This window comes from Dermacentor andersoni, chromosome 10 (genome assembly GCF_023375885.2).
Source record: "Dermacentor andersoni chromosome 10, qqDerAnde1_hic_scaffold, whole genome shotgun sequence".
In the NCBI taxonomy this organism is placed as follows: Eukaryota; Metazoa; Arthropoda; class Arachnida; order Ixodida; family Ixodidae; genus Dermacentor; species Dermacentor andersoni.
Window position 1 is genome coordinate 64,390,398 of NC_092823.1, and position 14,969 is coordinate 64,405,366.

The following is a 14,969-nucleotide window of genomic DNA, read 5'->3' on the forward strand; positions in this document are numbered from 1 at the left end:
TGCTTATATGAAGATTAGAATGTTGTTACATGTGGTTACTTGCGTGGTTTGTAAACGCAAATTTTTAGGCGTGAAAATAAGTTTTGGACCACATTTCATTTGTGGCATCAGACTGTGCTTTTCACTAACCCACCTGTGCACAAAACAATGCATGTTAAGCGTAGATGTACTGTTAAAACACTGCACAAATGCTTACCTGAGCTGACAGGCGGTAAGCCACACCGTAGTGTATCGTGTAGTCGACGGCCAGGCCAATGGCGACCGACACCGTGATACTCTCCAGCACATTGAGCCGCCACCCCATGAGCACCAGCGCACCCACCGTCGTGCAGATGACACACGCAATCGTGATGATGGCGTACAGGCTCACGAGAAGGTTCAGCGTGGTCACCAGTAGGGCCACAAACGACACACCCACCGCTACGCCCATGGCGACCAGCGTGCCTTCTGCCAGGCTGCTCTGGAGGTCGTAGAACTCGAGGTCACTGGTGAACCACCCGTTGCGAAGTCCCGGTGGCGCAGACTTCATTTCCTGCTCAATCCAGCTTTCTACGCGGTGCCAGAAGTTGTCCATGTCGTGGTGCGAGTGGGAGTAAGAGTAGACGCTGTCGTACTCGAGCACGATTGCCCGTACTGTGCCATTGCGTAGGAAGCGCGGTCCCGCCATGCCGGGGACAAAGTAGTAGCCGGGAGACTGGTGCAAGCTTGCGATGGCTCTCCGCAGGCAGAGGCTGAAGACGTCCCTTGGGTATGGGAAGTGGGAAGACTCGCAGCAGGGAAAGCGATCGGCCTGTGAATGAATAAGTTGAAGAACAATGTGACAGGTCAGCAGTTAAATAGCAAACTACAAAGATATATTATTTGAGAACTCTAGTTATATTTTACTGTTAAAAAAGATAATAATAATAATAATAATAATAATAATAATAATAATAATAATAATAATAATAATAATAATAATAATAATAAATTATTATTATTATTATTATTATTATTATTATTATTATTATTATTATTATTATTATTATTATTATTATTTCATTTTGTCACTTCACACACTAACCAACATTTGGTTCCAATTCCAACACATACACGCATGAACTTAGTCTGCTACTACAACTTACCAGGACAGGAAGCTTTAACTCTAACAGTCCAGATTGATCGTGGGCCTAATACATATTTCTATTAGTCTACCAGCAAGCATCATGGCACTAATACAAATTGCCTATAGAGTACTAATATGCTATCAGTTCAAATTTCTCTTGGACTGACAGAAAACTAATAATCAAGTGTACTAGACTAATACTATAAACTTCTATTGAACTAATAAACATCTATGTCAAATACAAAGAACTTACTAGACTAACACAAACGTGTATTAGAATTTTTGCTAGGGTATAGTTGTTGACCTAAGAATGCAGCAGGAAATACTGCACTGTCGACCTCAAAGAGAATTAGTGGAGATGTGCCAGACAATTACATTTACTCATTTCTATGATGGCATGGCAAAGGTGACTTTGTTATCGGCATCCATTGGGAACAATGTTTTGGAGCACAAAGGCACCAAGTGCCGACACATGTGCGGTTTTGTGGGTGGAGCTTGTAGTGAATTCTTAGCTTGCCATTAAGTTTTATAGCGGTTCTGCCGTGGTCGGCTGTCTGTCTGCAGGCCAAGTTCGAAGCATGTTTATGCCAGCTGCTTCTAGAAAGTTCAGTACTGATGTGCTCTTGTGTAAAATACAAAATAGTGGGTAGCAATCTCCAGCAAATCACATGGCTGAGTCTTGGTAAGTCATGTGTTTCAGTGTACATGAAAATGTTGCTCTGAGTGGGATTGCTATGGCATGCTTGTTTTCTTTCTTTGATGCCTGCCTGCTTGAAGAAAGAAAACGTGACATCCTTGGGGGGGAAAATATTCGAGCTGCTTTGCCTCATGCGCCTTTGTGCCGAACACCTCGCTCCGCACACGCTTGGGGCAAAAAAAAAATGCAAGCTGCTTTATCACACCGGCCTTTGTCCCACCGGCCTTTATCACACCGGCCTTTGTCACACCGGCCTTTGTCACACTCGCACCTCGTTGTGTGTCACACCTTTATCGCAGGCCTCACCCACCCCTCCCCCGTCTCTCTTTCGGCCCCTTGCCAAGGCTGAAAGGGTGGAAAGGAGACAGGAGAGGGGTGACAAAGGCCATACAGGGTGCATGGACAAAAGCAGGTATGGCCAAGCAACTCTCATTCTTTTATTTTTTATTTTCCTTGATTTCACATTCATTAAATTCTTTTCGGTACAGACACCCGTTAGCCATATTTAATCATTATGATCAATAATGCGGCATGGGAACATTGTAGTAAGCAGTTTATTTTACCATAGAAACACAAACAAAATTTGACGCAGCAGCTGCTCATTGTTACATCCGAGTATTGTTAAAACCAGTAACACTATAAGTGGGTTTGACTGTACTTCTTTCCGTTTATTTACTGAAATGTTTGTCCTCTCTGCTTTTTTTCATGTAACCTGGTTGTAACAACGTGATTTTCCTGGCAATTGAATCTTGTGCTAAGTCGGTTCAACTGTACGATTCAATATCACCGTAAATTTTTTTGCATTACAGGACAGAAAAGTCGCTGCACGCACCTGCTTGAAACTGTCGACACACCGCCTCTCCATCCAAGACTTGAGTGTCTCGATAAAACAGCCCGAGAAGAGGACGCCGAGTGCCGAACGGTGGAAGCTTTGTGCACGCAGCCGCTTGCAGAAGGATAGCAACCACTCTTGCGATGCTGGGTCCGCAACGTCAAATGCAGGGTCAAAGACCACTGCCCCTTTGTTGGAAGGGTCGAGGTAATCGCCTGTGTCCACAGGAAGCACGCCCCAGATGATGCGGATAGGCAGTCGATGGAACGGGTCCTGCATGCAGGTGATCTGATGAGCAGAATCCTTTGACAACCTGCTGTACGAGCTCAAAGCCGGCTCTTTTTAAGCCTCTGTATTTGAGCTGCTGTATACTCAATGCCACTTGGTGCTCCCACAACCTTCCGAGGGTGGCTTTAACATGGCTCACAACAATGCCTCTTTTTACTAACTTCGAGTGAACAGCTATAGATACCCTTTCTTTAGACTGTGGCCGATATCTCCAGCATACATCAACTCTGAAGACTGGGATGGTGCATTACAACTTTTAGGTCATATGACTAGTCTTCAGAGATGTTGGAGTTGTATGGGGGAGGGGGCAGTGTATTAACATGACAGTTACCTCTGCACTGTATGCAAGGTCCTGCACACATGGGATTCCCATATAGATTGATGTCTTGCAAGTAAAGATTTATTGAGAAAAAAAAATCACAGTGTTTTGCATTTTCCACTGCATTTTGCTGTTCTTTGCCTACCTGCAATTGTGTGCTGACTATCTGACACGGCTAAAAAGTTCCATCTTGTCCTAACCTGCTACTGCAATAAATGTTTTAGGACTGCTCTTAAGAACACAAGAAACCTGCGAATAATAATTTACCCGGCTCCGTGCCTTCTCGAACCAGAAGCGCTCCTTCAGGTCAAGGTCATAGCGCTCGAACAGGTGGCTGGCACTCAGAACTTGAAACTCAGGCGACTCGGGCAGACGTAGGCGCGGGTGGACAAAGATGGCCACTGCCCCGCCGGCGGCCACCAGGGTCAGCGATAAAAGCCAGAACCACCGCAGTCGAATCACGATGCACGGCAGGAGTTTGTCGTAGAAGACACGTGCCGCTTCAGCAAAGCTGCATTCAGTGTCAAGGAAAAAATTTGCATAAATTCAGTACGCTGAATCACTAGCCAGTCACCAGCCACTGTATTACGTACTGCTAGGCATAATATCAAGACTGCTTTCAAATATTCGGTGGCAAAGGCTTAATTACCAGTGGAGAAAATAAAGAAGAAAGTTTGGCTTCTCCAATTTGCACAAAAGCCGTAACACTGGTATGGGAGCGTTATGTCGAAGAATTTTCCATACTTGGCCAGTTTACGTGCAGAGAAAGTTCTCAAAACTCGCTATGTTAACTGTAATTCCCTTAGAATGCAATATAATCACTTCTTTATCAGTAGAATGTTAATTAGCCTTGAGCAGATGCTATCCAAATCATCGACGTCATGGGCAGCTAGCGAGAGAACTCTTAAGATGATGTCACCACGCCACCCACCTTTACTTTATTTGCCTTTAGTGGCTTACAAAACCTCCGCATATGGTAATAAGACTAATGCTTTCAGCGTCCCAGAACTATAATTTATGAATCTTGCCAATCTTATCTTTTTATTCTTCTCTAGCATGCTTTTAACATTTTGAATAAACCGTGGTCTAGAAGCGACGTTATATTGGAATGCTCTGAAGTGGTCTTCCTTTATGAAAATCACTGCAAAAATTATGTTGTGCTTCTATTGAGTTTTGGTATGCATGCTATTCCCAACTACACAAAGAAAAAGACACTGAAGCCCGCTGAAAAAGACCCTGGCTTCATTCATTGTCTGAAAGAGACAATGTGTCATTGTGTTTCACATTGTTCATTGCATTTCAAATTGTGCTTCATTGTCTGAAACACACAAGGAAAACAGACAATGGCTCCATTGTCCGTTTTATTTGTATGGTTGTGACTATATACCAGAAAATCAAGCCCCTTGAATCCCCTTACTCTCCTCGCTTGTAGCATACTACGAAGTTTCCGTTGAGATGCTGCCGAATATCATGCACAATTTTTGCAAGCGTTGACGATTACAGCCTTCTTCCGATGTTCACAAAAGCTCTCAGCATCGTTCAAGAACACTATGGTGCCGGGCATTCTCGCATTATGTTCTCATTCTAACGCAGATGTCGCAACCAGGAACCGATTCTGCAACCTCAGAAGCAGAACTACAATAGTCAGTGAGACACCCTGGTGGCTTGTGTGCTGAAGAGCACGAAGCTGCGGTTTCGAGTTCCAGCTGTAGTAGTGGCACCGCGATGGTGGTGGAATGCAAAAACACTGGTGCAATCGGCTTTGCGCACACGCTGAAGAACCCAGGGCGGTCAAAGTCAATGCAAAGCCCTCCAGCACAGCACCTCTCACAGCCCCTGTGTTAGTTTCAAATGCTAAGTCCAACCAGCTTGTCACCTATAACCAGTTACATAACCAGTTACATAACCGGTTGCACAACCAACCACATTACCAGTTACCAAGCTTTAATCTACTTTTAGAAAGCCAACAGGTTTGTGTTTAAAGGGATAGTAAAGAGAAAAACTAAGTAGAACTGCATTAGTAGCTAGGTTACACTTCTACAATACCACAAAAAGTTATTCTTACTGTAAGAAGAGGCTGGTAAGTCAGAAAAGATGAAAAAAACCAAAGAGAGTTGGTGCCGCTGGCTTAAAGTTTCCAAACCTGCTCGCAGCGACATAACAAATTTTCATGGCATCTTTGGGCTTAGATAATATTTTTATTGGTAGATATACTATGTTGTATTCCAAAGGGGTCAAACACTGAAGTTGGCAAGTTTCAAGAACTTTGTGCTACAACAGGCCGAATAGGAGAAAATACAGTAAAACCACATTCGTATGCTCCGGAAAAAAAAAACACAAGAACAAATGTACAATTCTAAAAAATGCACAAGCCGAAGCCCCAGAAAGGTACTGTGGAGAAGATGCTGCGACGGGCAGCTATTGTTCTCGATTACGTGCACCTGGCTCTTTTTCTTGTTTACATGAGATCTAGCAGCCGGAAACGTATCATCCATTAGCATTTTTTGGGAATGTACTGAACGATGGTGCCAAAAGATAATGCTTTTCGGGAAGGTATCAACCGCTAAAAAAGAAACATAACTGTATGGGCTATTTTCTGTGTTGTCGATCGCAAACGTCGATGCCAAGAAATCATACCAAACCGTATCGTATCAACAAGGTTCCACTGTACTTTGAAATCCAGGGCAGCATGCTGATGGACCGGCACTTGAGTTTGGATGCTAAACTCTTTAAAAGTTGAACTTTAGTTCTTACTTTTGTTTCTTGTAATAAATTGATTACCAAGAAATTGCTGAAATTAAAGCTTTGAATGAATACTTTATTATTATTAAATGGTTAGGTGTTTCTATTCAGTGCCACTGTCACCATCTAACTATCAACTCTCACCTTTGTCACATGCAATTGCCTTATAATCCCAGTCATTGATGCAAGGGCACAGGTGTGAATATTTTGTCACATTGCACTGCATTGATCGTTATTCATGATTTATCACAGCACTAGTTTCATTTACTGGTCGCCATAGTTGCATGCAATGGGTCATGCACCCTCTGAACACTGTTCCTTGGAGATCTTGGCTGGAATGTCTCATCTTTTTTTTTTCCTCCTCCTCGTATGGTCTATTTGCAAAGCAATCTCAACAGTTTACTGAGATCACTATCATCTGAACAGCTCGTAAATAATAGAAGTAGCAAATCCCATTATACATTAGCTTTGCAATTATTTTTTATGAAGTTATTGCAATCTTCATATATTTTTATAAGTTCTTGTTATACTATGCATGTGACACTATGGCATTTATTTGTTCATGGCATTAAAACACCTATGTACAGGCTCGAACAAAACTATCAGACTCCCCAGCATTTTTCAAATTATGATTGGGATTGATGGCACTTGATGGATTGGCAGTTGACAAAGGAGTTAGTTACCATTAATTCTTGTTTAAGGCATAATTATATGTCTGGAGAACATTCTCAAGCAGAAACAAGGACAATACCTTTGCTAGCTGATGCAGACACCAAGGTCAAGACTAAATGGGTGGGGGTCGCCTCTATACATGAGGGTATGTGTGCTTGATAAGTTCTGTATACCCCTGTGCTTCCATGTCTTGTATTGAAACAGTGCTAACCTTCATATTTATTCTAGCAACTCGGCAAGATGTTACACTTACCACTGTTTTTTCCACACTAAGCTTTTGCAACAAGATTCTAATTTTTTTTTTTTTGGTCTTCAAAGATTTCCGATGTTGATCAGAGCTTATCAAGAAATGAACGGAACACCTCCGATTTCGATCAGACGTTTCAAACAGCTTCGAAATTGTGGGCATAATATAAACTTTTCAAATGAGCAAGAACAAATTTTTGCACGAATGGTCATCTCACACATAAGCCCACACTCTTTAAAACTGATGGTAGCGCTAAAAAGGACGGACACACGATGAAAAGACGACACGACGACAAGGTTGTGACGAGGTTGTGACATTCTTTTCATCGTGTGTCCGTCCTTTTTAGCGCTACCATCAGTTTTAAAGAATGCATCACCAACTAGCCCAGCACCAAGTTTTATTGAAGCCCACACTCTATCCTTAAAAATTCCCAATCTTATGAGTTCTTTCACGGTCATAGTGTCTGAAACTTTCAGCAAGCCTTGAGCACACTGCGGTCAGTAGAATACAAATATGAGAGCGATAGCTCTACCACTCCAGGTACAAACCTATAAAACACCTGGTTCCATAAACCTGACCTTCGAGCTCAGCCAAGGTCGAACTGGGACTTGGCCTGCCACTACCGACGGCTACTGCGTACGCAGCGTGGGTTCCCGTATCTTGAAAGCGATCTGTGATGGGGACAAAGTGCGCCGAGTGATAGTAGCTTCACATACGCCATGCTTTTTACACTTGGTCCGCGTTGAAGTGAGACGCAGCATGAAGGTCAATTCACTCGCTGCTGCTGCTGCGCCGAGCAGTGTCTGTACGTTGTCTTGCGGTGCAATTGTAGATACAGTAGTTGCCAACGGCGCCGAGCAGCATCTGTGTCCTTTCCCAAAGCAAGAAAAACCGTGCTATCCCTCGACAAACTTGATTTAACCACGTTCAACCATGACAGTTTTCTTCGTTTTTTTTTCTCGTGACTCTCTCATTTGACCATGACCTCACAAATTCTGCCAGAATGTTTTACAAGGTTTCTACAGACTCGGGCAAGCAATTACTGAAACAGAGATGTATATCCATGATGTATGAAATTCACCCCGTGCATAATCATTATCATCACCCCTACCTACCCATATTGCACCAAATTTTTCACACGCAGCGGTGTTCGGTTCATCTGATAGACGCGCATGTTTACGCCTATCTCGTTTATGCTTGTGTGCCTGTATTTTTGCATCTAAGCATGTCCAGTCGCAATGAAAGCTTTGATGAAAAATGTGAAGGGGAAAAGTATTTCCCATAATGCAAACATTCAAATCCTTTCACATGAATAATTACCGACTGTTGACTACTGCAGTTGCTGTCCGTAATTCTTGTGTTGTATGCTTTGCCTACTTCTCGGTCAAGTGGCTAGCACATTAAAAACAATAACACTACCTGTATCCAGTCACATGATTGTGTTGCATTTCTAATGGAACACTCATGCTAAGACAGACATTTAGTGCTTAGCTTATTCTTGTTTTGTTTGCCCTGTTTGGAACATTTCAAATGAGCCTTAACCAACTCTCTGACCTCACCGCCTGGTGTCGAGACTGTGCAAAGCACAAGCGGGAACTGCAGTGTGAAGTGCTGTGTGGTCAACCAGCAGTTGTCATCCCTTTAATAATCAGCCAATTTACGTCTTCCGCAACATGAAGGCATCACCTAGAGAGATATCTAACTGCCCCTGCCGTGTGTTAAACAACTTTGTTCCGATTTCCTAATCTCGCCATCCCATCTTCGTCGCCAGTTGTTACAAGTTACAAGAACCGGTTACCAGAGAGTAGTCGGCCCCCTTAACTGGTCAAACTAAACTGACAGCCCCATGTTGCACGATACAGGTGGGGCAACTGCATGCCCCCTGGTGGCTGTGCTGATGCAGTGCTATCATTGATGGCAACAATCGCCCCGTCCAATCCTCTGGCGCCCTCAACCGCGTTTCCCTTCCCGTGGCACCCTTTCTGTTACTGGTTACCCCGGTTACCTGATCTAAGCGTTATATCACCTGTCCAGATCCACTTGTTCTCACTAGAGTACTGGCTAGATCTGTTTGCACTAGAATCCATACTATGATCATTCTCCTTCTTAACAATACGCTTATCATTTCTCATTCAGTTGCTCACCGCCCAGTCAATCCTTACCTCTCCTTAAAGTTAATTTGCTACAAAGTACTGGCAGAATGCATTGATTGTATACATTTGTTTTTGAGGATGTTGGCAAGCTGCTGTTCACGACACGAGAGTGCTCGCCATATTTACTCTGAGCCATTTTTACTCATCGGTAGCGTCCCTTCTCACGATGTTGTGATCACAATCTCATCCTGATCAATAATGGATTTAGAGCACTCGAAACAGTGTTGGTAAATCTGTTCTTGACAATGTGACCATGTCGCGACCCAAAACACTCCACTTTTGTTAAAAGGCCCCAAGTATTGATGATAATAACTTGGCCACTATGTATTTTGTCATTTTGATGTGCTTATTGTTCCTAGATGCCTTCTCTATTTCTTTATAATTATCTTTTACATATTATGGTGGCAAATGTCAGAATGTGAAAAGCGAGAACAAACCCTGATTTTCTAAAATGGCATCTGAAGACAGTGCATTGACTCGAAAGGCAGCGTTGATGCACCCAGATGACTCACTACTAAGTTCTTCAATATATCTTTAGAAGTAACAACTAATGCAGGTGCATAGGACCCCTTGGGATAAAATGGGGACTACTGGGGAATTACTGGGATATGGGGAATCACTGGTTATTTACTCTGTTAAAGAATTGCAAAGACTCCAAAAAAAGGCAATTTTGTCGTTAAAGTGGCTAAAAAACTCATTAAATTCAGCAACTTTCTTGCTATGTTACCAATCAGGTAATGAGGGTGACACCCCCCCGAAAGTTTTTAAATTGGGGACACCCTATCGTGCTGCTTATTCTGCACCTGTTAAAATGTACCATATTGCTGTAATAAATCTGGAATCTGAATATTGAATTGAAAGGAAAGATTGCTACGATGGGTTTTCCGACCTGTGATGGAGGCGCCACAGCGCGGCGCAGACGGGGGAGCAACACCAGAAGCGCTTGAGCCGTGGCAGGTACACCCCGAATGGCGGCACACAGAGGCAGCATGTTGAGGAGCACCACTTCTCGGCCACGATGAGCGCTGCAGGCAGCCACGTCACCGTGAAGAAGAAGCTCGCCAGCACGGCCGTGCCGGCAAACAGGCTGCGAGTGATACGAGAAGGAAGCAGGCAGTAGTCATTGTAATCACCGTTGTGTCGTGCATTGTTTTAAGTCGTGGAGTTTCCCCCCAAAAAATCACTTGAAGGAACTCTGGTGCTGTTAAGCTACAATGGGAATGATGCACAGTACTGCGAGGACCCGCGCCTACACCAACCCATGCAGCGCGCCAGAGTTATCGTGTTGTCATATAGTAGGCGCAGCGTGTCCAGTCGATTTCCCTCGTTTTCATTACTTCTCCCTCTCTCCCCTTCGCAAAAGTGCCGTGCGAGTAGCCTTGGCCATCTCGCCACCACGGTGGTTGCGCGTTGCTGTTCTTGAGAATGGCAATCGTTGAGAACTACTTCATTTATAACACAAGGTTTTGTTGAAGGTCACCTTAGTTTCCTCTAATTTTTTGTAGGAAGCTTTACGGTTTGAACAAACCAGTTCTGGTTTCACTGGCTGGGCGGATGGATGAATGGATGGATGGATGGATGCCATGAGCGTCCCCTTTGTAACGGGGCAGTGGGGTGCACCAGCAAGCTCTTGTTATTATATTGCCTAATGGCCTACCTTATCCTAAAAAAAAGGAAAAAAGAAACATGAAGAATTCCCATCACCAAACTTTCTGAAGCTCTATTGGGAACTTTGTTTTTGTACGCCTCCACTGTTTGTCATTTCCAATACTTTTCTTCCACCAATCTTTCAACTGCCAATGTGTCAGCCTTGAAGCGCCCCTGGTGGCCATTCTTTGCAACACTCCATGATGTCAAACCCACCGTTCTTTGTTCAGCCATTAGGCCTCTCGGTGAACTGTGTTCGGGACATCAAAACCATCATCCTAATTTCTGTCCAGCGCAAGATGAAGGCTCATATTAAAGCTTGCTTCACACAACACTAATGCTCAAAAAAGATGTTAAGTAATATTTACTATCCACATTACTAGCTACATATGTAACATAGTTTAAATATGTTTTGTAAGCACATTTACGCACCCTCCTCTACGTATGTTTTATTGGTTATGACAATTAGAAGTTGCTGCAGTGTCAACTTTTGTATGTTTCCATGGCAAAATAACCCACTTACTACAATGCCCCGATGCCGCATAATTGGTTATAATGAAGGCTGGCTGCTGCGTGTCCGAGTCAAAAGGTAGTGAAATGCGAAATCCTTGAAAAAAAAAAAAAAAAAGAAAACGAGAAATTCGAGCCACTGCACGATGGCCCACTGCTCCAAAAGCCACCGCACACTTATTTTCCAGCCTTCTCCACGCGCCTCTCTCCAGTCACCCTTCCACCCCTCCAAACACGAATGGACTGCGGTCATAGCTCTACTCCCCGCCCCCCTCCGAAACATGAATGGACCGCGCCAACTGCACTGCTCGCCTGTTGCTCGCTGGCTCCTCATTCAGCGCAGTTCTGCAAACATCTAATATCTTGTGCTCGTCTTTGTTGGTTGCGTCGAAATCATTCCTGGCCACGTGGTTCCTCAGCCTTGTTCGAATCGTCGCCGAAACGGACGATGGCTGATCCGCCCGCTGATCATCGGCAACGCACAACGTTGCTAGTGAAAAGAAAGTGCACGGCTACAGATTTGGAAACTAAGTGTTTCTAAGCGATGAGGCGATCGTCGCGAATGTGCTGGCACCAGATAGCGACGGCGACGACAGCAGCAATGATGCATTAAGGCAGGCTGCCTCAATGCTGTCCTCACAGGAGGCCCAGCAGATTATTTAGTCCCTTTGGGGCTTTGTTTTTGTGAGGAACCTTCCGTTGCACTATGTGGAGCACCTGCATGCCTTGGAGATGGATGTCGGCAAGCTTTGCGTAAAGCATGCGAGGCTGACGGTCATGGGGTTTTCTCGCGCAATCCAGTGGGAAGTGTGTGGCGAGATGCTTGTTGCGACCTCGCCTCGGCGTTTCTTCTGGATTTCTCAAGCTAACAGGCTGCCGTGGCAAGCTTCTCGCATATTTCAGAAGGCCCCTTTTGGGACCACCCAAGCGATGCCTCGGCGATGCTCACGTATCACCTGCCACCAGTGAGCCCTCTTTGCAGTTGTTACAGCAGTGCCATTCTTTAATGATGACAGCTGCACCATTACCACCGACAGCCGCCGTCACACATTCAGAATGCCGAGGAAGTAGTTAAACGGGTGAACACAATCAGCAGCCAGATGGAGGATGGTGGCGAGGAGGGACACTGGCCTCCCCACCATTGTAGTTTTCCCACATCAGCTCTGCCATCCCCCTATTTTGATTTTTTTTCATGCAACCCTGTTATAACAATTATTGGCTATAACAATGGAATTTTCGTGGCACTAGAATATCGTTATAAGCGGGTTCGACTGTATACTGTTATGAAGCAGGATGTCATTATGTCAGACTACAACCATTCAGCGAAGACGCACCCGAAGCAGCGGACAGCGGTGATACTGCTGACACAGCTGGCAAAAAAGGCAGCAGCTGTAGTGACGCTGGTGACCAGCATGGAGAGACAGGCGTGGTGCAGCGTGTCCCGGACCAGCTTGACCAGCGTGCCGCTGTTTTTCTCCGCCTTGGCTGCCCCCCAGGTCTTGCAGTATATGAAGGCGTCGTCTGCTCCAATGCCTGCAGCAGATGCGAAAAATAGAAAGCCATGGTCACACCACTGCCCGCCCTCATTAACCTAATTTATGTTCACATTCAGACAAGTTGCCTGTCCCAGTGAGCTTGTGTCAGCTGACTCTATCTCATGCCAGCAAATTTCCTAAGCTCACCACAACACCTAATCTTCTGCCACTATTGACTGGTTTCCCCTTTCTAGATTCACGAGGGAGGTAATGTTCAAGAACTACCCCAGCGAGGCCAATTCTTGTTCAGACAATGGAGCACCTTTTGGAAGCTCTGTGAACTTTCCTAACGTTGTTGCACCCGGATTAGTATAACCACACTGGCTCTTGGCAGATTTTTTTTCTTTTTCCAATTCATGCTTCCGCTTAAGCCTGAAAAATGCTGTGGCTTGGACAGGGATTTCAGCTGAGGACTCCGAGTACAAGAACCCGATCCTCTACCTTTACGCCACACCGCCATACATTTGACAACGTCAAGCAAATTTTCAAATCAGCAACTTCTGCGTCAAATTGAAGCGTTTTACATGAAAACATTATTTCAGTGGCACATTTAGGAATATTTTTTCAGGTAGGGTGGTGAGAGGAGTGTTGTCGCATGTCATTTTATGCCAGGCATCCCGATTCACAGAAATTTCAAAAAGGGTGGAGGAGGGGGGGGGGGGGGCGTGTACCTAGTATGCACCCCCCCCCATCTTTGCTATGCCCCTGCAGTACTTGAAATTGCTATGACAGAAATGAGTTTATTTGCAAGTGGTGTCTAATGATGGCAATTGCACAGGCGGGCTGCCAGAGTTCATTATACTCTTGTTTTCTAATCAGAACAGAGTTGCTAGAAACATTTAATACAGCAACACTGCATATGCGCTGGCATTCTCTCTTTTGAAATTAGTACATCTAGTGCCTACCAATGGTATCACAGCTTCCGAGCTCACCTATGGCAATCGTTAGGGTAAGGATGTTCATGAAGGGGAAGAAGGAGATGCGGAAGACTGTGGTGTAGAGGAAGTAGGCCGTGCCCAGGGAGAAGATGACGGCCAGGCACGTGACGGCCGTCACCAGAAACGACTGCGTGTAGGCCCACATGGCCGCCAGCACCGTCACGCCCGCCAGGGCCACGTACACCGTGTCGTGAAGCAGGTATTCGTCGAAGAGGGCGTGCTTCAGCCCCAGTTCCATGCCCACAACCTGCAGGGAAATGCAGCCTCCTCTCAGGTAAGCTGTGCGCGACATGTGGCAGCTCCCTTCAGCTGCAAGGCACTCTTAATGTTGAAGCAGCGCTGCTAGTACACTGCATGCAATGAATGTGCTCTTAGTTTCTCTCTGCAATTGTGGCCTGAACAAGAAACTACGCTGGTTGTGTGGGCTAACTTGGATCAAGTTAAAAAAAAAAAGCAATGAAAGCAAGTGTACATTGTTAAAGAGCTTCTGGAGTAGTTTCCAGCATTTTTTGTACCTATTAAATATAGTAATTACACCCGACACAATGCCAATGTAAGGTTTGCAGAGCATGTCTGTAAACACCACCTTCAATTGTTTTTGACATGTTACCTTTTGTGAAGATATTCTTTCAACATTTGCAGCTGGTTTGATACAGTTGGTTTCATCTGCACAAACTGCTTTGCCTCTTATTATTATTATTATTTTTTAACTTGGTCCCATGCTAGCTGGGGCACTTAGTATACTGGTTGCCTTTCAGAGTGGGTGCATGATAGCCTAGTCCACAAGGAAAGCAATAGCAATGAACCCGTCACTTAAATTAGAGGCTACAGGTGTGGGTGCGGTGGTCGAAACAAAATTTAATTTCGCCGCAACGACAGTGAAAAGCTCGAAATTTGTTTGCTGCGTCCATCCGTTCGTGCATCCGTCCGTTCATTCCCCTTTTATGCAACGCTGTCTTCAACGGGCCACCATCATAGTCATGTCATTCCTGTCAGGACATTTCTTCATTCCTGTCAGGACATATCTTCATCCTCTGTGTTGCCCTTACCTTGTAAGGGAGAAACACAAGACTTTTCACTACCAGTGACGCTAGGATTGAAGTCATGCTCCTGGGGCAAGGTGTATACGAGAACCTGACACACTCGCTGCTGAGCTGTCGCATGACATTCGCACTGGGTAAATTGCGCAAGGCTTTGTGCACTATGCAGAATCAGAAGTGATGACGTCTGCGCAAGTATTCCAAAGGTAATAGTGTGGCGGGTGAAGATGAAACGTATATTTCA

General features: G+C 44.8%; 1 protein-coding gene across 2 annotated transcripts in view; it reads right to left on the reverse strand.

The window, feature by feature from the left end:
- Window positions 1–14,969, reverse strand: part of disp (RND transporter family member dispatched) — a 481,275-nt gene that overhangs the window by 12,148 nt on the left and 454,158 nt on the right. For both annotated transcript variants that reach the window (XM_050191005.3, XM_050191004.3), the window contains exons 11-16: window positions 13,680–13,932; window positions 12,547–12,745; window positions 9,945–10,142; window positions 3,509–3,752; window positions 2,635–2,907; window positions 197–790 (exon numbers count right to left, since the gene is read on the reverse strand). In XM_050191005.3, the coding sequence (XP_050046962.1) occupies window positions 197–790; window positions 2,635–2,907; window positions 3,509–3,752; window positions 9,945–10,142; window positions 12,547–12,745; window positions 13,680–13,932 (1,761 nt within the window). The remainder of the gene's footprint in view (window positions 1–196; window positions 791–2,634; window positions 2,908–3,508; window positions 3,753–9,944; window positions 10,143–12,546; window positions 12,746–13,679; window positions 13,933–14,969) is intronic.